This window comes from Leucoraja erinacea, chromosome 22 (assembly GCF_028641065.1).
Source record: "Leucoraja erinacea ecotype New England chromosome 22, Leri_hhj_1, whole genome shotgun sequence".
Classification (NCBI taxonomy): Eukaryota; Metazoa; Chordata; class Chondrichthyes; order Rajiformes; family Rajidae; genus Leucoraja; species Leucoraja erinaceus.
The window spans coordinates 25,049,228-25,073,699 of record NC_073398.1 but is presented as its reverse complement, the minus strand read 5'-3'; the positions used below and the strand labels follow the sequence as shown (position 1 = coordinate 25,073,699).

The 24,472-nt window shown below is 40.5% G+C and overlaps 1 protein-coding gene across 4 annotated transcripts in view; it reads right to left on the bottom strand.

The window, feature by feature from the left end:
- The window catches only part of LOC129707838 (myosin-10), a 67,941-nt gene extending 51,947 nt beyond the window's left edge, over window positions 1-15,994 (bottom strand). For all 4 annotated transcript variants that reach the window (XM_055653230.1, XM_055653232.1, XM_055653229.1 and 1 more), the window contains exons 1-2: window positions 14,200-15,994; window positions 3,159-3,221 (exon numbers count right to left, since the gene is read on the bottom strand). In XM_055653230.1, coding sequence (XP_055509205.1) covers window positions 3,159-3,206 — 48 coding nt within the window. In that variant the 5' untranslated portion in view covers window positions 3,207-3,221; window positions 14,200-15,994. The remainder of the gene's footprint in view (window positions 1-3,158; window positions 3,222-14,199) is intronic.
- Between the last annotated feature and the right edge of the window lie 8,478 nt (window positions 15,995-24,472).

Below are 24,472 nucleotides of genomic sequence, written 5' to 3'. Positions count from 1 at the left end.
TAATATACCTGGCCATGCATTCTGGCTGTCACAAGATGCAAAAGCGCCAACAATGCAAATTGTGCATCAAAGGGGGTAGTTACCATAGTAACGCACAAAAGCTCTCGCTGGCAGTGGTAGCTCTACCAACATACACTGGCTATCAAAGGATATGGTGATAGCATAGCATACTGATATAATTGGTTATGGGAATTTCAGCAATACTTGCTCATTGTAAGATGTTATGGTAATCTCGGCAGCGTATGAGTTACGTTAACTTCAGAAGCACAAACAGAGTGCCTTAGGACCCATGCAGATGGGAAGTATTCTAGTTATGAAGGAATTAAGGAAGTTGTAGGGCCACTGACTATAATCTTCTAAAGTCCTATGGATTCAGAGTTAATGCCCGGGAATTGTAATATTAAGATCATTGGAAACTTGTTAAAAAAACAGTGCAGGAATCAAAATAGCATGAATTTTGTTAAAGGCAAATTATATCTAATTAATTTGATTGAGAGTTTTTGTAATGAAGTTACTAAAAGTGCTGCAAGAAGGAACAGCAGTTGATGTGGTATATGTGTACTTCCAAAGGGCATTCAATGAGGTACCACATAAAAGATCTGTCATCAAAAGGACATGTTATAAAAGGGGCTGTAGTAGCGCTTTAGAAAATAACAAGATTCAGAGAGTAAAATTATACATTGTGTTTTGATTGAGAAGGAAGTGAACAGTAGTGTTCCCTCTGGGCCTGTACTAAGATCACTGTTTTTCTTAATATTGAACAAATTAATTATTTGAATGTTGATGGCACAATATTTGATGTCATGGTGAACTGTAAAGAGGATGGTAATACACAACAAGGAGATACAAACATGGCTGTGGAATAGGCAATTAGATGATAGAAGAAATTTAATACAATGAAATATAAAATGGTACATTTTGATAGGAAAAAAAAGTCAATGTAAGCCGAAAGATACAATTTTAAAAGGAGTGAAAGTACAGAGGAACTGGTGGGTATTTTTGCACAAATTGCAGGGTTGGTTAAGACAGAGGTTAATAAAAGAATATGTCATGCTGGACTTTATAAACAGAAACAGAGCAGAAGAACAAGGTCATGATGAACTATCTTAAAATACTCATTCGACGACAATTAAATTATTTTGTCTACACTTTAGAACAGATGTGAAGAAGGTGCAGAAGACAATCATCAAAATAATTCCAGGGATGACAATCCACATCTAGTGGATGGACTGGAGTGCCTAGACTTGTCCTCCTTAGGACAGGGGTGGTTGTGAGGAGAGCTGATAGTGTTATTTAAAATAATGACGGGTAAAGACAATAAAGATAAACAGAAACTAATGGTGGCAGAGGGGTTAAGAATTAGAGGACATAAAATAATAGTAATTGTCCATAAAAATAACTTAGGTAACCCAAGGAAAAATAATCTTGGTTAGGGTCTGGAATTCACTACCAGGGCTTAACAGTAGAGATGGATCGAATTGGGATGTTCATAAGAATTGGATAAATATTGAAAATAAATTAATTTACTGGCTTTAGAGAAGAAGGCAAGAGAGTGGGACAGGCTGGATTGCCTTTGCATAGAGCACATAGCTTGTTTTCAAGCTGTGATCACTCTGTGTTTCTGGTATACTAATACTACACTGCAGCAAGTATAATAGGAAGCCATCTCCATTTGCCTCACCTGAAGAAACAGTGGAAAAAACAACAGATACCATCAAAAAATACCTTCTGCTGTGAATCAACACTGTAAATAATAGCAGGCTGAAGGTGACACTAACATGTGGGAGTGGTTGCCTCATCATAAACATGGAAAAGTCTACTCTGGCCAACAGTGTCCCAGCAAGTCCTCTGATGGGAAGAGGAGTCATGTTTGACGTGGTAACAGGATTCATGTTTGTGCTTCATTTAGGTATGTTACAAAACCTACCTGAATCGTGGCTGAGCATCTGCCCCACCCCTTGTGTGTGATTTTGGCGCTGTTTAGAGGGGGCGGGTTTAAAACGCGATTTTTACTAGGCTGTTGCAATCGAAAATGTTCAGCCTAGTAAATCATTAACAGAAAATTGCTGAAAGACCCCGTCGCAAAAGGTATTATTAGTTTTTATGGCCTTGTAAAATAGTTAGAGTAATTTAAAAACCACTCTCTCACTCCGCAACCTCTCGCAGCCCCAGGGTTTTATAAAGCAAACAATTAAAGGTATGTACCTTATTTTTACATTAAATGGGGCATGTATATAACCCTGTTATTAAAGTTTTCTATAGCGAGTAGTTCATTTTGGGCTCTTTATATCCCGCAGTATTTTTCTGGGCATTTGAGGGCATAAATCTAGCGCAATGTGAACGTTCTAAACCAGCGCGTTCCACATGAACCCACTAGAAAGCCGATTTAAATTGACTTTAATTTACAGCAATTGAACACTAAATTCCTTCCATTTGGCCTATAAATTGATGTAAATGAGATTTAAAAATCATGTTTTATTGTGAATTATTTGTGAATATTATTTGGACACTTGGGCTATTTAAAAATGTTAATCATTTATTAAGAAATGGATAGATGTTTAGATCTAGTAAATTGAAGTTTGAAATTAGCTACAATTGGGTAACTAACTAATTATATGCTTTAATTTCAGGTCATCCAAGTTAGATTATTTTATATTTGTTTCAGAATGGTTCAATCTATGATAACTGAAAATTTCATTCAGTTCTCTTAATTTTTAAGAAGGTTATGTGCTTTTGACTGTCCACGATCACAGCTGTTTTGTTATGTCCATAGAAAATCAATAGGGAACAAGATGCTAATTTCCGAGTATGAAAATGGCCATAACTTTTTTATTACTTAAGATATGAAAGTGAATTATGTGTCAAATTAAACTTATTGTTATGCTTTACCTGATGGGATAAATTGCAGACTTGATTTTTTAAATCTCAAAATTTTGTAACATTGCTACTTCATTGTAGCGGGATATCAATCTGAGGCCAAAAGCAGTCACACCATCAACTATTATTGCCAAAAGTCATCGTCCTGCTCAAATGCCAAGGGGCAACAAAGCTCTTGATATTTATTAACAAACATGTTTAGTGGTGAAATAGATCTCATGATCTAACAATGGAACAGAAATCCCCACAAAGTGAATCCTTAAAATGAAGGTGTTGCTTACCTTAAGATACTCCGCTAGTTGGTTCAGCTCCCGTGAGAATGGATTCATGCAGTCAATCGAGTGCTGAGGAGGTAGAAAAGGAATTAATAGAATGTATAACCCATGTCTGCAAGCATGTTAGAGATAGGAATTTGTGACTCAAGGGGAATTACCGAACCAGTGGCTTGTTGAGTGTGATATGTACATAACTCGGTAACTGGAGTGAGATATGGGCAGGAATTGTGGTAATCTAGACTGCATTACCAGAAATGGTCATGGTCAATTCAACAAGAACTTCAAAAGGAACATAGACATGTATTTGAAAACGGGGGCATTCGTAGGGCAATGTAATAGGAGCTGGGGAGAGGGATTGTTGTTCTCTCAAAGATTTGGCACAGGCTTAGTGAGCCTGATGTCTTCAATCTATGCTCTGAAACTTTAAGATTTAGTTCATTGCTATATGAAACCTTATTGTACACCAGTTATCTACCATTGTTACATAACAACAGGGACTGACCTTTAAGTCATTCGTTGGTGTGAAGACCTCTGTGCTGTCCAAGAATGTGAGGCTATCTTAAAAATGGAGATTTTCCCCTCTCATTCACTTTATTCACTGGTCAACTTCATCGTTTATACCCTTGAATAAGGCTAAATCACTGAATATATTCAGAGGGATAACGATGAAAATCACGCAACACGTCAGGCAGCAGCTTTGCTCTATTTATTGTTCTTGGGTATCATGTTTGTATTTATGTACAGTATATCTGATCTGTTTGGGTAGCATGCACGACAAAGCTTTCCAATGTACCTCGGAACAGGTGACAATAAATAAACCTAAACCTACACTAGTCTCTCTGTGGTCTGATCTAGTAAGCTCAAGTCCTCCAGCTGCAGTTAAACCAGATTTTGTATGACAAAAACATAAATTATATTCCCTTGTTTTAAAATCATTTGGAGGCAACAATTCAATAATTTTGATTCTCCTCTATATCCTTTCTGGTCCAAGCACCTAGACCAGGGGTGGGAACGTTTTCATGTTGGAATGCCGCATTAACTTAGCTGTAATCTAATAAGGCCGCATCCAAAAAACTTCAATTAGATATACTTAAAAATGTACGTTATTTTGCTAAAATAGCCCTCATGACTTACTGTTCAAGAAGGAACTGCAGATGCTGGAAGATCGAAGGTACACAAAATTGCTGGAGATTAGAAATGCAACACCTGTCCCTTCACCTCCCCCCTCGACTCCATTCAGGGTCCCAAGTAGTCGTTCCAGGTGCGACAAAGGTTCACCTGTATCTCCTCCAACCTCATCTACTGCATCCGCTGCTCTAGATGTCAGCTGATTTACATCGGGGAGACTAAGTGGAGGTTGGGCGATCGTTTCGCTGAACACCTCCGCTCAGTCCGCAATAACCTACCTGAACTCCCGGTGGCTCAGCACTTCAACTCCCCCTCCCATTCCCAATCTGACCTCTCTGTCCTGGGTCTCCTCCATTGCCAGAGTGAGCAACACCGAAAATTGGAGTAACAGCACCTCATATTCTGCCTGGGCAGCTTGCATCCTGATGGCATGAATGTTGAATTCTCCCAATTTTGCTAGCCCTTGCTGTCTCCTCCCCCCCTCCTTAACCCTCCCATCCCCCCGCCCTCGGGCTCCTCCTCCTCCCCTTTTTCCTTCCTTCTTCCCTCCCACCCCCATCAGTCTGAAGAAGGGTTTTGGCCCGAAACGTCACCTATTTTCTTCGCTCCATAGATGCTGCTGCACCCGCTGAGTTTCTCCAGCATTTTTGTTTACCCTCATGACTTACTAATGTTTTAATTGTGGCCGTCAGTTGGGGAGGATTATTTAGTTGAATCTTCTTTTACTCTTTGATATTTTATATACGTTCATTTTAAGATTAAAGTAACAATAATAAAAGACAAACAAAAACATTAATAAAAATAAAAGGTAGGCAAAAATGCTGGAGAAATTCAGCGGGTGAGGCAGGGTCTATGGAGCGAAGGAAATAGGCGACGTTTCGGGTCGAGACCCTTCTTCAGACCTCACCCGCTGAGTTTCCCCAGCATTTTTGTCTACCTTCGATTTTCCAGCATCTGTAGTTCCTTCTTAAATTAAAATAAAAGGATTTGTTCTACAAAATTTGGATTCATTCAAAAGGCCGCACTTAATGGCCTAGAAGGCCTCATGCGGCCTTAAGGGCACAGGTTCCCCACCCCTGACCTAGACCCTAGCACCTAGGCCTGAAGGAGGGTCTCGACACAAAACATCACATACTCCTTTTCTCCAGAGATGTTGTCTAACCCGCTGATTTAATCCAGCCTTTTGTGTCTATCTTCAAGTTAAATCAACATCTGTAGCTCTTTCCTACACACCTAGACCCTCACGTCTCTTAAGACCTCCACTAATCCATACATTTTATTATTTAGACAATAAACTCTCCTTTTTAGATGCAAAGTTTAATGCCAATTGATGAAAATCCTCATTTTTGACTGCCTTTTATTGAAACGAATTTAATTAATTAGTTCCTCATTTCCCTTGCAATAGTACTGGCGAGCCACTGTTGGCCTTCTGGAGAAAGTACATCTACACTACTGTTGGCTAGGGAATTCCAGGATTCGGTCCCAGCAACAATGAACAGTGATAACATTCCCATGTCGAGAAGATATGAAGGAGTTAATGTGTGAAGGTATTCCCATGCACTTGCTGCCCATGTCTATTTTGATGAGACAGTTTAGGATAAGCTGTCAGAATAATGTAGATGAGTAGCTGCAGTGGATGTGATGCATGTTACAAACTGCAATCACTGTACACCAGTGGAGAGGGGAGAGAATATTTAGCAAGTTTCAACATCTCGTAATGATGTTGACCACAGATGATGACACAGAGGGCCACGGTAAGAATTCTGCCTGGCACTGAAAGTTCTTTAATTCATGGGTATCTTTGTTGATTGTTTTAATTGTTAACTATTTTCTAAAGACGTTGAAATAGAAAGATACGGAGGCATGATAGTGGTCAATAGAATTTGGTTGCCAGGCTTGAGTTCGAATTCCGTTTCAAAAATACATTTGAATAACCATTAAGCTGTAATTTCATCAAATGCATTTAAGAAATCTGCGCAAATAACATCTGTGGGAATTCCCCATTGACTAATTTAGACCCAGCTTCAAATCCTAAAATTAGGTTTTCCAGGTAATAGTTATAGCAAACAAATCCACGGTGGCTTCTACTCCGTTGCAAAAATGTCAAGATGTTTAGTCCTTTATTTTAAACTAGTGTCAAGTAAGAATTTTAAAAATTGTAATACGCCTTTCTTTTTTTAATATCATAATTTTCAATCTAAAGTAATGGTTTCTGAATGAAGAACATTTTGGTAGATTTTGAAAGGGTATTTACAACATTCCTAGGTGCTGAAGAATTGTTATTTTAACTCCATTATTTTCTTCTTCAATATTATTTGTCTTATAATAATGTTGGTGTGTCCCACTCAATATTAGTATCCTTGTGTTGGCCAACATGCTATACTATCTCTCACATGCGAACTAAAGATGCAGAATAGTTTATTCAATGTGCCCACAATATTTCTTGTTTAGTTTAGTGATACGGCGCCTCGCACTATTTCGAAACATCCATCACACTATTTCAATGTTAACCCATTTTCACATCCACTCACTACACACTTGGCACAATTTACAGAGGCCGTCTTTGGGATGTGGCAAGAAACCGGAGTACCCGGAGAAAACCAATGCAGTCACAGGGAGAATGTGCAAACCCCACACAGACAGCACCCGAGGTCAGGATCGAACCTGGGCCTCTTGCGTTGTGAGACAATTGTTCTAATTTACAATCTCACTGCTTAGTTTTCAAGTGTCCCATTGCTCATGATGATTGTATTTTGCCCCTTTTGCCCCAGCAAAATAAAATTAATATTGATCTACCTTGTGAATCCTTTTCATTATCCCTATTTGTGATTTTTACTACCTGTACTCGGACTTGTATCGTCACCTCCTGCTTCTCTTGACAGTTCTCCCAGTCATTAAGATCTGTACTAGTTTTGGTCAGTCATACGTTTTGTCTTCTGGTTTTATGTTAATTTATATTAAGGTATCCATGGCTATTTTTAGGTAAGAACAGCTGATCCATATAAAATTATTTTCTTGTAATTAATTTCATTATTCTTTGGCCTATTAACATATTTATCATTGACAGTCTCTGTTACATAAAAAGGGACGGCAGCCTTTAAATATATCTACAATCTTAAGAGTAGTTCTGTATTTTGCTTTTATGAACATTAAATTGAAACGTAATCATATTCCGTCTTAATTAGACATTTGGTTATTGTTCAACTACTAACTAAATGTGTTTTATTACTACATCTAACATCCACGTCTAACTACTGCCTTGTCGGTTCTACAACACATTACTGCAGTAAATTATCCTCAAAACACACTAGGAAAGATCACCATCTTTCTAGCAGGTCTGCTTATCTCAATCCATTTGAAATTTAGAAGATAGACACAAAATGCTGGAGTAACTCAGCGTGACATGCAGCATCCCTGGAGAGAAGGAATGGGTGATGTTTCGGGTTGAGACCCTTCTTCAGAATTTCCCATTAAAGGACATTATTATCTGGGCACCAGTTTGAAAAGACATAAAGATTAATGTATGCACAGCAACCTTAAAAATATGTCTGAAAATGCAGTACCTAATTTTCACACTCTACTGAGAGGAATAACCAATTGATCTGCTTGACGTAACAAGATTTCTCCTTGGTGTTTATTCGCATTCACACTTTTGCTTAAAAAATTTACCACTGCACACCTCCTTGGAATCCCATAAACCTTGGCACAATTTCCAGCTGTGAGACTGGGATTTTATATTTCCCACTCAAGCTCTCCAGCAATAGGTTAGATTTCCATAAATGAATCAAACTTCACATAGATTTCCATAACATCATCTAACTCCGCACATAGGGGATGTCATAAGATCATAAGTAAAAGGAGCAGAATTAGGCTATTTGGCACATCGTCTACATCATTAAATCAAGGCTGATCTGTATCTCCCTCCAAACTCCATTCTCCTGCCTTCTCCCCATAACCCCTGACACCCGTTCTAATCAAGAATCTGTCTATCTCTGCCTTAAAAATATCAATTGACTTGGCCTCCACAACCTTCTGTGGCAAGGATTTCCACAGATTCACCAGCCTTTGACTTAAGAAATTCCTTCTCATCTCCCTAAAGGAACGTCCTTTAATTCTGAGGCTATGACCTCGAGTCCTAGACTCTCCCAATTGGGGAAAAATCCTCTCCACATTCACTCTATCCAAGCTTTCCATTATCCCTTACCAACTCAAAGGAGAACTGTATTTTTCATCCTTCTTTTTGTTTGTAGTGTGACATGTTATCCCTTCCTATTATGTGCAAGGAACCGGCCATCAGAGGATTTCCCAATTCTACAATGGGGGTTTTTTTTGCGGTGACCGGGGTTGAAAGATCAAACTTGGCATTTTGAATTATTCTTCCATTTAATTCACATTGCAAGGCACTTCTTCCATTTCATCATTAAATCATCTTCTGTAGCATTGAATCTCCTCAGGGAGTGGAATGAAGAAGAAAATACCTGCCTACACAAAAGGCATACATACCACAGGGCAATAACACCAGAAAAGTAAATCAGTACAATACTACACAACAAACCCCATAACCCAGTAATGTCTCACCTAATCCCCAAAACTCGATTCAACCGACCAATCAAATACCATTCCTTGATCTGTGAAAAAACATTCCCCCAACAACAATACCACACACTCCACTTAAGTGAAGAACAGTGCCTCATTTTCCATCTGGGTGTTGTACAATCCAATGGTATAAACACGTTATTTTCCAAATTCAGTTAACCCACACTCAGTGCTCCTTTCTCCCTCTTTATGATCTTCCCAAGCTATCCCAGCCCCCCATTACACCATTCTATTCCCCTTCCCCACCTGGGTCTATTCATCTGTCACCCACACGTAGCCTACTGTCTCGCCTATCCCCTTCTGCAACTGCTTCCATTTGCCCATCTTCCTTTCTTTATATGGTTCCACTTTTTACCTTCCTTACTTATCAGATTCCAGGATCTGCAGGCTTTTGTCTCCACTTAACACCTTCCAGCTCTGCTTCTACCTCCAACCTTCTATCACCCCGCCTGGTTCCATCTACCTCTTTTTTTTCTCTCTCACTTTATCTGTATCTATCTATCTATCTATCTATCTATCTATCTATCTATCTGTCTATCTGTCTATCTGTCTATCTATCTGTCTATCTATCTGTCTATCATCAACCTTGAGGACATATCTATCTATGCCCTCTTCCTCCCCCACCTACCTATCATTCCCCTCAACACCTGGTTCCACCTATTACCTGCTAGCCCCTGCCTCAAAAGAAGGTAAATTAATCTGTGGAGGCAAAGGATATTCAGCATTTCAGGTCAAAGGCCCTGCATCAAGACTCTTTATGCAAGATCTCAACCTGAAACATTGACTGTCCCATTGTCTCCATAGGTGCTGCCTGACCCACTGAGTTCACCACCATCTACATCAGATAAACTACATTTTAACAGGGTTTTATACTGATACTTTAATGTTAAGAAATGCCCCCAAAAGAGCATATCTCAAATAAATGCTGAAGTAGAGGAGACAATGTTTAGGAAGGGTGAACAAATGCTTGAATGGATAAATGGACTTTGAATAGATTTCAGGACTAAGTGCCAATGTTGAATGATCGGTTACTTTGATGGGTGAAGAGAATATGCAATATGTCAAAACAAATGTTGGTTTGAGATTTATATATAGCATGGAAGAACATTGTCGAGCAAATATCACCGATGGAATAATGCATGTTTACTGAATAAGAATCCAGAAACCTAGCCCATTGGTCTAGCAACATAGATTTAAATCTCGCAATGGTAATTAATAAATTTAAATGCAAGGAATTAAGTAAATTTAGAATTCAAAAAGAGCCAGCATCAACACTGTGACCATAAAATTACTGAAGTATCACAAAAGCCAATCTTGTTCACTTATGTCCTTCAGAGGGAGCAAATCTGCCATCCTTACCTGATTGGCCTTTTCATGAGTCCAGACCCACCACGTGCCTACGTCCTGTGAATGAACGAACGAGTGAATGATTGAATGAATGAATGAATGAATGAATGAATGAATGAATGAGGAAAAATATAATGGAGTAGAAAGTCAAGGATGAGCAGGACATCACCTTGCGTTTAGAACATGGTTTACAATTTGGATGGAAGACCAACAAGGAAAGAAAAGAAGCAGTCAAATGTGTTGATGATATAAGCATGTGTAGATCTATGGAAATAGATGGAGGCCATTCAGTTCCTTGATACATCACTGCCACTCAATGAAATCCTGCTAACCTGTTCTCTAATTTCAACCAGCTACCCAAGTTCCTTATCATTTTATAGCCCTGTCTATAGATTCCTATCTATCACTGAAATAAGATTATGTTAAGCTGGGAGAAATTGGAGCTGTAGGAGGCCACCGTATAAATTGTCATGACCTTGTATTCAAGGAAGTTTGTCGACTCTTTAGATTTGGTTACTCATGACAATGATGGGAATAGAACGTGCGATTGAAACATAGAAACATAGAAAATAGGTGCAGGAAGAGGCCATTCGGCCCTTTGAGCCAGCACCGCCATTCATTGTGATCATGGCTGATCGTCCCCAATCAATAACCCGTGCCTGCCTTCTCCCCATATCCCTTGATTCCACTAGCCCATAGAGCTCTATCTAACTCTCTTAAATCCATCCAGTGATTTGGCCTCCACTGTGGCAGGAAATTCCACAAATTCACAACTCTCTGGGTGAAAAAGTTTTTTCTCACCTCAGTCTTAAATGGCCTCCCCTTTATTCTAAGACTGTGGCCCCTGGTTCTGGACTCGCCAAATTTGGGAACATGTTTCCTACATCTAGCTTATCCAGTCCTTATATAATTTTATATGTTTCTATAAGATATCCCCTCATCCTTCTAAACTCCAGTTTCTAAAACCCTGATTATCAACCAAGAAACCCCAGCGACGAGGTCTGAGACAATGGTGATTGGAAGTGAAATGTCCACAAGCCTAGTCTTTTCAATCTTTCCTCACATGACAGTCCTGCCATCCCAGGGATCAATCTCGCGAACCTACGCTGCACTGCCTCAATCACAAGGATGTCCTTCCTCAAATTAGGAGACCAAAACTGCACACAATACTCCAGATGTGGTCTTACCAGAGCCCTATACAACTGCAGAAGAACCTCTTTACTCCTATACTGAAATCCTCTTGTTATGAAGGCCAACATGCCATTAGTTTTAATTCCTGGGTGTACTGTCTGATGTATATGTGACCCAACAGGATGGGGGAGAGTCGGCAGCTGGAAATAAATGAGTGGCGTTAGATATCAGTCAAAGAACCGGTGATTGGGAGCAATACCCCAGAATCAGCCAATTAATGCTTTTGGGTAAGATATTCCTGTTATCAGTGCAGATAATGGGGTGCAGTGATGGGTTGCAGATTCCTATAATTGAGTCAAAACCCTGATTATCAATCAAGAAACCCCAACGACGAGGTCTGAGATAACGGTGATCGGGAGTGAAATGTCCACAAATGGGCATGACATCCTGGTGATCAAGCTGACATCCCAGTGTCTTGTGGGGCCTTGACAAAACAAGCATGAACATTTTCTGATCAAGTGCTCACCCAGTTAATTGGGTAGGAAACCTTCAGGAATGGCTACAAGATAGCCTGATGATAGTCAGAGATAATCAGATAGTCTTTAGTCAGAGGGTAGTGAATCTGTGGAATTCATTGCCACAGAAGACTGTAGAGGCTAATGGATATTTTTAAGGTGGAGATTGACACATTCTTGATTAGTATGGGTGTCAGAGGTTTTGGGGAAACGGCAGGAGAATGGGGTTGAGAGGAAAAGACAGATCAGCCATGATTGAATGGTGTAATAGACTTGATGGGCCGAATGGCCTAATTCTGCTCCTAAAACTTATGATCCTATGATAGAAAGAGAACTGGTAATGAGATGTGGAACCATGATGGTTAAGCAGTGGCACGGTGATCAGGCACAATGCCCCGTGGTTAAGCTGCCATTAATGGCTCCCTAGCCAATCATCTCTCCCAATGCTCATGTTTTTCCTGCCTTCCCACACTTCGTGTGGTGTTGCTGGGCGACAGTTTTTCACTTGCTGCTTTTGAGTTTTGAGCAACATCATTGCCATGGTAACTGCTGAGCACAGTCTATAATCATACGCAAGCTGCTGCCAGTCCTCCTCCGTAGAGCAGGCCCCTTTAAAAGAATCCACAGCCACCTAACACACGCTCCAACAGTTAACACTAGAATTTCTGTGCGCAAATTCACAAAGGATTTCACTCGTGCCAATCGGACTCAGCCTCAGTGCATAGTCTCACTGTAGCTAAAATCAGAAAGCATTGCAGTCTGTCATCCTCCTGATCTAGTAATTAATCGATGCTCCATCTCTCAAAACTCCTGCCCGAGTCCCAGCAACCCCATAAGCACTTAACCTCCCCTTCTTCCCTCTCTCTCCCACTTGAACTGCCACTTATTCCATTCCTCCCAAGGTACACACTCTCTACCCTGAAGGTGTTGACTCACAGCGCTTCCCTTGAAAGATGTTGACTCTCTCCTCCGATAGGAGTCATGGAGTCATACAATACAGAAAACAGGTCGCACGACCCACCATATTCACACACTTATAAATAGATAATTAACCTTCCAATAAACACGTTCTTGGTATGAGGGGGTAACTGGAGCAACTGGAAGAAAATCAAGCAGTCAACAGAAGGATGTGCAAACTCCACGCTGACAAAATCTAAGGTTAGGATCAATTGATGCAGAACTAATTGATGCATCTTTTTAACTTACCTTAAGACGCTGGCCCATTCCTAAAGATGCTGGCTCTCTCTTTCCCGTGAAGGTGGTGACTCACTTCCCAGTTCCCTTGAGGAACTGAACTCCCTCCTTTCATTCCTGATATCGACTCTCCCTCCCACACCTCTCCCGGAAGGAACTGACACCTTCCCTCCTCCCCGCGTGCTAACTGCCTTTTCAAAAAACAATGGGCTTTAAGGACAATATAGCATGCACCAGTGAAAAGCCCCATCTCTTTAACTCTGGGAGATTAGCTTTACGGTTCATAAGTTACTTGAACAAGCAGCAAAACCTATTGGAATATTTTACAATCTGAAAATGTAAAACTGCTTAAACAAAGGCTTCCGTAAATTGCCATTGCACTGCCAAATGTGGAAATCAACAAATTAATCAGCAAGATCTCAAATTGACTGCTGACTTCAAGATGGCCAAATACAACCCTCGGAAATCCATGGTCCAAATCTGAGCCTTTGATCATATACTGCTCTGCCACTTTGTTGCGGGAGCAGGACAGGGGTTGGTGGGAGGGAAGGAAATGGGCATCCTCGGTTCACAACTATAAAAGTAATATTAAAAAGCGATGCTGCATGAAGTAGAGACTGTGGTACCAGTGAGAGTCAGTGTGTCTGTGAAACTGCACCCCAGTCAATAGGTGTGGAACTACACCCCAGTCAGTGTCTTGTATTATGGAGAATCAGTTCCTGAGGAACTACACTCCAGTGGCAGTGGGTGACTGGCAGAACTTTAACCCAGTGAGAGTTGGTGCCTGCTGTAATTTGTGAGAGTATGGGAAAAAGGTAAAGTTACATTTGCCTAGTTTCTGCTGTTATCACTCAGCTATTTACTACAGAATGTCTAGCATTAGGGAACATCGCAACGAAAAGCAATTCAAGGATGGAAATAACATTTTATCACAAGCAACAGCAATAAAAATATTGCTCCACATATACTAAAACATTGCAATGGGCAATATTTCTTCACTTTAAAATGATGAATATTACTTGTTAAATTGCCAACAATTTTAAGGTTTAAATAGTCACCTGGACCAGGCACAATAAAACTGGTTGAGAAACAGGCATTATATGAACTAGTCAACCACAGATTAATATAATTCTCACCCGCCTTCAAGGTAGACATTATCCGTAGGACAGTAAGAATAAGGAGCGCAGACTCCACTCACACACGCAAGTTGCCTCTCACCTCTGGCTCTCCCTTCAAGTGACAATCTTTTCAGTGGAGATTAGAAACTCTGACACATTTCTGCTAATTTCCTGAGCATGCTCAGATTGTTTAAGGAGTCGAAGGCTTCCCACCACTAGGCTATTTTTGGAAACCAGCTTGTCATTATTGTGCAAAGAGCTGCTGGTAGGCCCAGTAATGGAGCAGAGTGACACAGCACTGCACCACAGTTCTCCCTAGAATGAGAAAGGCGATTGAAAGCACTGAGAAATAGACCCAGCAACGTAACAACACTTACCTTCCTTGAGGTCTCTCGGGCTAATCAACGGAGTTAAGCTCTTCACAAGCATCAGTTCAGTCCTATGTTAACTCTTTCCCTCTCACCAGATATCGGTGCAATGCATATGATGCAAGGATTCTCAGTGGAGGATTGTTAATATATATTGCTCCTTGTATTGAACTGCAATTGACTACCTGTCAGTGTTCGACTCTACTCAAAAGGTCTGATAGCTCGAGCAGTCTAGACTGTGAAACTCACTTTGTGAGTGCAAAGTCATTCACCCTGTTCTTAGACCTTCATTAAAGATCCAGTGAGTGTTGGTATTTGATCCATAACTCTGGTCTATAGTTGGACCTTGCTTACAGTGTCATATAAATCTGAGTCTGTGGATAAACCCTGTTTAAAGAGTGCAGCAGTTCCTGTTCCGTGGTCAGACTCTGGAGCTGAGGCTAATTGGAATAGGTGATGCTATGAGTTAGAGAATCTCTATCTAGAATCGTAGACATGAAGAAATAGAGCAAGGAAACAGAACCATTGGTCCACTGAGTGCACGCCAGCCATCAAACACCAAAATATTCTAATTGTATATTAATTCTTTTTTTAATTATCTGCACATTCCTCATCCAATCTACACAGATTCTACCACTCACTTACACAGCAGGGGTAATTGACAGTGTGCCAAATAACCGACTCAAATTTAGGATACGGGGGGAAACCAGAGAACCCAAAGGAAATGCACACAGTCATAGGAAAAACATGCAAACTCCACAGAGACTGCACCAAGGTCATGATTGAACCTGGGTTATGTGGTATTGCACCACTGTACTCCCTGGTGATTGAGTGGGACTAAAATATGGTAGAATGGCAATGGTACAGAGGTTGGGATTTCCTGGCACTCTGCATGAGTAATACTGGTGATCCTAGTCCCAAGCTCCAGTCGACTACTTTCCCCTCATCTGAACAACAACCATTCACATTATCTTCCCCTCTTTTGTACCAAAACGGTTTTCAGATCCATGTTGCCATGGCCTTTTTATTCCATAAACTGTAACCTTGTAGGCAAACGTATTATGAGGCACGGTATATCAAATGTCATTTGGAGATCCATTTACAACACATCTATTGCATTGACCTCATCAACTGTCTCTGCTACTTCTTCAAAAAAAACTAATTCATGTTAGTTAAACATAATTTGCATTTTACAAATCCCTTCATTAATTAATCCAGACTCACCCAAGTGGCTGCTAATTTGTCCTGAATTGTTTCTAAAAGCTTCCCCACTGCTGTGGTTTAATTGAGGTTTTATTCTAATAAAGCACTTCTTCTTCCTCTCCAAGGCTCTGACCTTCTTCTCAAACTACGCTGCCGAGAATTAGAGACAACTCTCCAGCTAGGGATAGAAAACACAATGGTTTATAGCTTCCTTAGTTTTATACTCTCCGCCCCCATTTACTTCAATTGACAAGATTTTTTTTTAATCTCATATCTCCCATGGTTCTTTCAAAGGAGGATCTGTACTCTCTTACTTCCTACCCTACTGCTGCTAACGTTTCAAACCCATGTTAATATTGAAATATTCTGTTAAGTTTCCTCTCTCTGTTCTAAGGAGAATAATAACAGCTTCCCTCGAGATAACAGTAGTCTTCTGTCCTGTACCATTCTAACAAAAACCTCCTCCAAATTGGCTTCCCTAAAAAAGTAAATTGCCCAGATTAGCCACAATACCTCAGCTGTGATCTGTGAATGTTTAGCAAAATGTTCTTAATTTTATAGTCCATGACAGTTTTGTTATTGATCTCCGGGTTGGCCAAATCTGCAACAATGATGAGACGAAGTACAGGACAGAGATCAAAAATCGAGTATTATGATGTCACAATAGTAATTTAGTTCTTAACACCAGCAAGACGGAATAATTGGTTGCTGACCTAAGGAAGTAAAGGGGTGATCACTACCCCACACCCCTTAATGGAGCTTGCATTGAGATGATCAACAGCTTCAAGTTTATTGACATTTATATCACCAAAAACCTCACTAGTCCCGTCACACACATGCAGTGATCAAGAAAGTGCATTCGCGAATTTACTTTTTTTGCCATCTAAGAAGCTTTGGCATGTCCATGAAGATTCTTTTGAACATCCACACATTCATTTTAGAACATATTCTCTCAAGATTCGTCTCAGCCTAGAATGCAACTGCTCTGCTCCTGACCACCTGACCCTGCCCAATTCATCACAGCCTTGTCACTTCCTTCCATTCAGTCCATCTTCAAGCTGGGTAGGAAGGAACTGCAGATGCTGGTTTACACCGAGACCCCACATCTGATGAAGCATCTCAACCCAAAACATCACCCATTTCGTCTCTCCAGAGATGCTGCCTGGCCCACTGAGTTCCTCCAGCATTTTGTGTACACCTTCAAGGAGGGTTGCATCAAGAAGGCTAGAAGTGTCACCAAGGTTGCCTGCAACCTGACCATTCCCCTTTCTCTCTTCTGCCTTCTGGGAGAAAATACAGGAGCTTGAAAGCTCCGATCCCCAGACTTAAGAACAGCTTCTGACCCACTGCTATTTGACTTCTGAACTAATTCATACAAGGTGCTGCCATATCCTCTTACACTTAACTCTACCAGATTCAGTTATTCGGTTATTGTACTTCAATATTTTTTTGAATAACTTGAATGTTGCACTATTTTGCTGTTTAGCATTTATCACTGTACTTATTATTGTATTTATCATTACTGCATGTTTACTGTTTAATCTGTGAGTTTGTGTGAACAAAGAATTTCATTACATGTCAATAAACTAAACTGAATCTGAACGTGAAAAAAATTCTTCCCACATCTATGATTGAAACTTCAAGGAATTTTGAATCCCAAATAAATACCATAAGACATTTTAACGCTTACTCTTGCAATAAAGACCAACATTGAATTTGCCTCATCTGCATTCAATAACTTGTGTACAGGGCCATCCAGGTTCCCTTGAAAATCAACATATCCTTAACACCATTTAACACAACATTTCAGACTTTTCTACTAAAGCAGATAACCTCACATTTTCGACCACATTGAAAACCTCTTAAAAGTCCAAATATACCACATCCATTACTTTCCCCCCACATCTACTCTTCTGGATTCTTAAAGAACTACAATGAATTAGTCAAACACGATTTCCTTTTCAAAATGCACATTTACTCTGCTCAATCATGTTATAGCATTCTAAGGTGCTTGCTTTCATATTCTTCAAGATAGATTCCTGCATTTTCCCTATTAATTATGTCAGGGTTATAAGTTAGTAGTTCCTCATTCGTTGAGATTACATTTTTTACTTGCAGGAACTATTCCATAATCTCAAAACATTGGAATGCAGATCATGAATTCCTTTGAATCTATCATTATTTTAGGATCGTTAATTATAGCTAGAAACTGCGTTAGCTGGAAATCTGAAACAAAATGCTGTAAAACTTCAGCAGATCAGTCATGCATTTTTTTCTCTCCATAGATGGCACTTGAGCAGTTGGGCATTTCAAACATTTTTATGTTTATATTTCAGAGTCATTAACCTCTAGCAGTATTTCCTGTTTCTTGCATCCATTGGAATTCTTTAAGAATCCCGTGGAGTAGATGTGGTGGGATCCAATGGATTTGGACTTTTAAGAAATTTTTGATTATATACTTCACTTATTTTACTCTTTTTTGCCCAGAACACTTGGTTTTATCTTGTTTCTGGAAGGTTTTTTGTGTCTTCTGTGAAGGCAGACACAAAGTATTTGTTTAACTCAACTATTTCCTTATTCCGCCTAATAAATTCTGCCAGGTATGCCCACATTTGTCCTTGATAGTTGTTTTCTTCTTATATATGTACAAGAGCTTTCATATTCAATTTTTATGTGTCTTCCTATACTGCACAGTATTACATTAGAGTATTACAGTGGTATTTTACATAGAAACATAGAAAATAGGTGCCGGTGTAGGCCATTCGGCCCTTCGAGCCTGCACCGCCATTCAATATGATTATGGTCGATCATCCAACTCAGTATCCTGTACCTGCTTTCTCTCCATACCCCCTGATCCCTTTAGCCACAAGGGCCACATCTAACTCCCTCTTAAATATAGCCAATGAACTGTGGCCTCAACTACCTTCTGTGGCAGAGAGTTCCAGAGATTTACCACTCTCTGTGTGAAAAATGTTTTTCTCATCCCAGTCCTAAAGGATTTACCCTTTATCCTTAAACTATAACCCCTTGTCCTGGACTTCCCCAACATCGGGAACAATCTTCCTGCATCTAGCCTGTCCGACCCCTTAAGAATTTTGTACGTTTCTATAAGATCCCCCCTCAAACTTCTAAATTCTAGCGAGTACAAGTCGAGTCTATCCAGTCTTTCTTCATATGAAAGTCCTGACATCCCAGGAATCAGTCTGGTGAACCTTCTCTGTACTCACTCTATGGCAAGAATTTCCTATGGAATTGTAGAATGACTTACCTGGATCGGATGCGCTCCAGTACATCCAGCAAGTGGACCAGACCTTGGACCTTTACTTTTTCTTTTGTAAATGGCGCCAAAATATGGCGATGGGTGCAAGAATTTCACTGTGCAGTTCATAAGTGACAATAAAGAACCATTGAAAAGATACCGGTAATAATTGGCATTCAATCAACTTGCAGCTTAATCAGAACTCTCATTTAAATATTAAACCAAAGTAATACATATGATGCTACATGTGAAAGCATGAACTCATTCACAAGTGAGGCATACTGGAGCTGCAAGATAACCTTTGCAAAAACATAATATAAAACCAGTTGCAATATGGAGACCTGAATAGCAACTGCTATGTGCCATGGAAACCAGCATAGCAACCTGGTGAATCATCCTGTGCTTCATGCAGCTACCCCAGAACCACATCCAAATACTCAGCTGGATGGGAAAACTGAGCTCCCAGTCGCTTGATCCATAACTGTGTGCATGAGACCAGAGGAGTGGAGAGTGAAAGAGAGAATGAGGTCAAAAGAAAGAACAGGTTAGATTGAAGGGATATTGTGGACAGAAAAATAAACTAAAATGAGGATAAAAGAGAGAAAGGATCAGAAAAAGGGAATGCAGAAGAAAGAAGAAATAAATAAAGGCAGAGGGAAAATAGTAACTGTGTTAGACTACGAAAAATAAAAGGAAAAATCTGACATGAAAAGAGAAGCAAAAAGAGAGGGAGGGAGGGAGATGTGGGAGAGAGAAGGAGAGAGATGGTGCTGAGAATTTAGGTATATCAAAATCAGAAATCTTTAAATAAACAGACTGATTGATTCAGCTTACTGCCAATTGCAATGTATCATACCAAAAAAGGTTGCAGATGATCGATCTCCTTGGAGACTGGTCTGAAGAGACTGATCCTCTCAAACTAATATTCAACATTTGATTAGAAATGATTGTGTCTGCCTCGTAAGTCTCCTTCCTATATAACTACACAGACTCAGGAACAGCAGAGAGCTGGGCATTTCCTGAGTGTTACTGTGTATGATCATTGCATACATTCCTTTGTTGCTCTCAGTTGTTGTTCCAGCTAGGGGTCTCTGTGGGTGTGAATATATCTGACCTTCACAGCCCACTTAATGAAGGAATCGTGAAGCGATATGTGAGTGTTTATTTTCAGTCAGCTCTGATCTTTTGCTTACAATTTTCAATTCCAGTGACTACTGAAATCATTTTTGTGAATTAGTCAGCGCTCTCTCATTAATGAGGTTCCACCTGCCTGAAATCAATCAACAGTGGCTGAATTATGGATACATCATTTATCCTCATCTCTCCTCTGGTTCTGTTCTTCGTTTTTACACTTGAAAACACTTTCCACTGATTTCTCCATCAACGAAGATGAGCTTGGTGTTGGTGGAAGCCAACGAGAATAACATGGAGAAAGAAGGGTGGTCGGTTTACTTCAGGAATGATGCAGGTGCATAAGAAATGAAAGGAAATGGTATATTAGTATAGGATTAATTTAGGAGAATGTGGGAAAATAGGATTTATTTGGGATTAGCAAAGAAAGAGCACAGTCTTGAAATTAGTTTATCATTGAACGAGGTTAGAGCTGTAAAAAATGAGGCTTACATGTTCCTCTAGTAAATAAATCAATGTTCTCATTTATTGGCACTCAGAACACGGAATCGAACCATTAGTACATTACTTTCACATGGTTTTGCAGAAAGTTGGAATCACTGAATCTAAAGTCATATAAACAAACGATCTTAATGGAGATATCCCAGTAATTATAATGCTGCAGTACAATGTACCATGGCATCTTAATAACAGGCTTCTACCATAGCCAGTTTCTGTCCAGCGCTGTGCTATATTTTACATCGCCAGCACAATGCCAATCACTCTGACTTCCAGTCAATAACAACTAGTATCCAATGTGATTCACAAAACTACTTGCTTAACCAACAAATAACGCAACAAATAACATTCCAGAAGAACGTGTTTTCAGGAAGAGCCAAGCAGTCTTCTCTTATTACTTCAAATCCTATGGAATCTTACATTTCTGATTCAGGAATACCGACTATTTGGAATAAAATCAATATACTTGGGATCCAGGAATCTTAAGTATGGTCTATAGAGTTCAGCAATGAATCTCAGTGCAATTTCATACTTTGTAATTTGGGTGGGTTTGGTGCTAACATGAGTTTAATTGTCATAGGCACAGACAGCAGAGCAACATTCATACTTTCTACAGCTTAACAGGCCCATAAAAATAGCACACAGATAATATATAATAACCAAAAAATATGATAAATTAAATAACCAGTGGAAACAATAATAATGCAAAAATACCAAAGTCTGTAGTGCAACCAACAGATAAAGTCCCTAGAAGATCATAGTTGCTGAGGATAATGTTGTGTAGTATTCAATAGCCTGATTGTTAGGAAGAAGCTGGTGGTCATAGTTTTCAGGCTACTGTACATTCTTCCCGTTGTTAGTAGCGAGATGAGAACATGGCCAGGGGGGTGTGGTTCTTTGATGAAACTGGCTGCCTTATTCAATGGTGGGGAGGTGAGTACCTTGATGGACCGGGCATTGTCTACCACCTCTGCAATCTCCTTCATCCCAGGGCATTCTAGTTACCGAACCAGGCTGTAATACAACCAATCAATATGCTCTCCACCGTACATCTGTAGAGGTTCAACAGAGTATTCGTCATCATACCAGATCATACCATACATAGAAACATAGAACATAGAAAATAGTTGCAGAAGTAGGACATTTGGCCCTTCGAGCCAGCACCACCATTCAATATGATCATGGCTGATCATCCAAAATCAGTACCCCGTTCCGGCTTTTACTCATTATCCCTTGATTCTACCTCTCTCTTGAAAACATCCAGTGAATTGGCCTCGATGGCCTTCTGTAATAGAGAATTCCACAGATTCACAACCCTCTCGGTGAAAAGGTTTTTCCTCATCTCAGTCCTAAATGGCCTACCTCTTATTCTTTAAAATCTGTGACCCTTGGTTCTGGACTCCCCCAACATCGGGAAGTTTTTTCCTGTATCTACCCTGTCCAATCCTCTATGAATTTTATATGTTTCAATAAGATCCCCTCTCATCTAAATTCCAGCGAATACAAGCCCAGTCGACCCATTCTTTCATCATACGTCAGTCCCGCCATCCCGGGAATTAAACTGGTGAATCTAGGCTGCACTCCCTCAATAGCAATAATGTCCTTCCTCAAATTAGGAAACCAAAATTGCACACGATAATCAGGTGCGGTCTCACCAGGGCCCTGTACAACTGCAGTAGGACCTCCTTGCTCCTAAACTCAAATCCTCTCGCAATGAAGGCCAACATGCCATTTGCTTTCACACTGCCTGCTGTACTTGCATGCTTACTTTCAGTGACTGATGTACAAGCACACCCAGGTCACGTTGCACCTTCCCTTCTAATCTGACACCATTCAGATAATAATCTACCTCCTCCTCCTCCTCCGCTTTCCTTCCTTCTCCCCGCCACCCCCTATCAGTCTGAAGAAGGGTTTCAGCCCGAAACGTTGCCTATTTCCTTCGCTCCATAGATGCTGCTGCACCCGCTGAGTTTCTCCAGCATTTTTGTGTACCTTCGATTTTCCAGCATCTGCAGTTCCTTCTTGAACACAATAATCTACCTTCCTGTTCTTGCCACCAAAGTGGATAACCTCACATTTATCTACATTATACTGCATCTGCCATGCTTCTGCCCACTCACTCAACCTATCCAAGTTACCCTGCAGCCTAATAACATCCTCCTCGCAGCTCACACTGCCACTCAGGTTTGTGTCATCTGCAAACTTAGAGATGTTACATTTAATTCCCTCATCTAAATCGTTAATATATATTGTAAACAACTGAGGTCCCAGCACCGAGCCCTGTGGCACCCCACTAGTCACTGCCTGCCATTCTGAAAAAGACCCGTTAATTCCTACTCTTTGCTTCCTGTATGACAACCAGTTCCTTATCCATGTTAATATCCTACCCTCAATACCAAGCTCTAATTTTGCACATTAATCTCTTGTGTGGGATCTTGTCAAAGGTTTTTTGAAAGTCCAGATACACCACATCCACTGGCTTTCCCTTATCCATTCTACTTGTAACATCCTCAAAAAATTCCAAAAGTTTAGTCAAGCATGATTTCTCCTTCATAAATGCATGCTGACTTTGACAGATCCTGTCACTGCTTTCCAAATGCGCTACCATAACATCTTTAATAATCAACTCCAGCATCTTCCCCAATACCGATGCAAGACTAACTGGTCTATAATTTCCTGTTTTCTCTCTCCCTCCTTTCTTAAAAATTGGAGTTACATTGACTACCCTCCAGTGCACAGGAACTGATCCAGAGTCGAGAGAACATTGGAAAATGATCACCAATGCATCAACGATTTCTAGGGCCATCTCCTTGATGCAGACTATCAGGCCCTGGGGATTTATCTGCCTTCAGTCCCAACAGTTTACCTAACACCATTTTCTGACTAATGTGGATTCCCTTCAGTTCCTCCCTCCCACTAGTTGCGTCATGCTTACCAATCAGCTGGGCAGGAGGCGGGCCAAATGAATTTGGGCGTCGCACAGCGTCGGGCGGTGACGTCATCACGCAACGCCACGGGCTAGGCGTACGCCGTCAAGACGCTACATACGCCGTCAAGACGCTGCGTACAACGTCAAGACGCTGCGTACGACTGCAATGCGCCTGCAAACCGACAGGCCGTTGGCGAGCAAAGATTTTGGCCACTGCCAGAATTTCGGAGCCCCGCACGATGTCGGGACCAGCCCTGCACAACTCCGCGCTTCTAAGTGGGACCGGCCCCGCTCAGTCATACGGTGCCTGTACGCCTCAAGCGACCACGAGGTAGCGTAATTTGCGAGCCAAGGTCGCGTAAGTGGGATAGGCCCTTAACTGTTCTGCTATTGTCTTGTTTCTCATTATAAATTCACCTGTCTCTGACTGTACGTTTGTTTGTCTGCTCTAGTCTTTTCCTTTTTACATACCTAAACTTTTACAGTCAGTTTTCATATTTCCCGCAAGCTTTCTTTCATGCTCTTTTTTCCCCTTCTTAATTAACCCCTTTGTCCTCCACTGTTCTACATTCTTCTGGCCAATTTATATGCCTCTTCCTTGGAATTAACACTATCCTTGACTTCCCTCGTCAGCCATGGTTGTGCCACCTTCCCAGTTTTATTCTATACAGTAATATGTGTTTCTATTTTATAGGAAAAATTTGAAATTTACAGAAAAGTGCCCCAAATGAGTAAAATCATAAGAGGTAGTAGACCCATGACATCAGTCATCCTGACCTCCAAAGTGCTCAAGTTTTAAAACACACACATTAGCCATGACTGCAGGAAGCCAAGAGGAAGTTAACACTGCATAATAATAGGACTGACAGTGTGAGCATCTTGGAGAGTCTGACAATGCAGCTT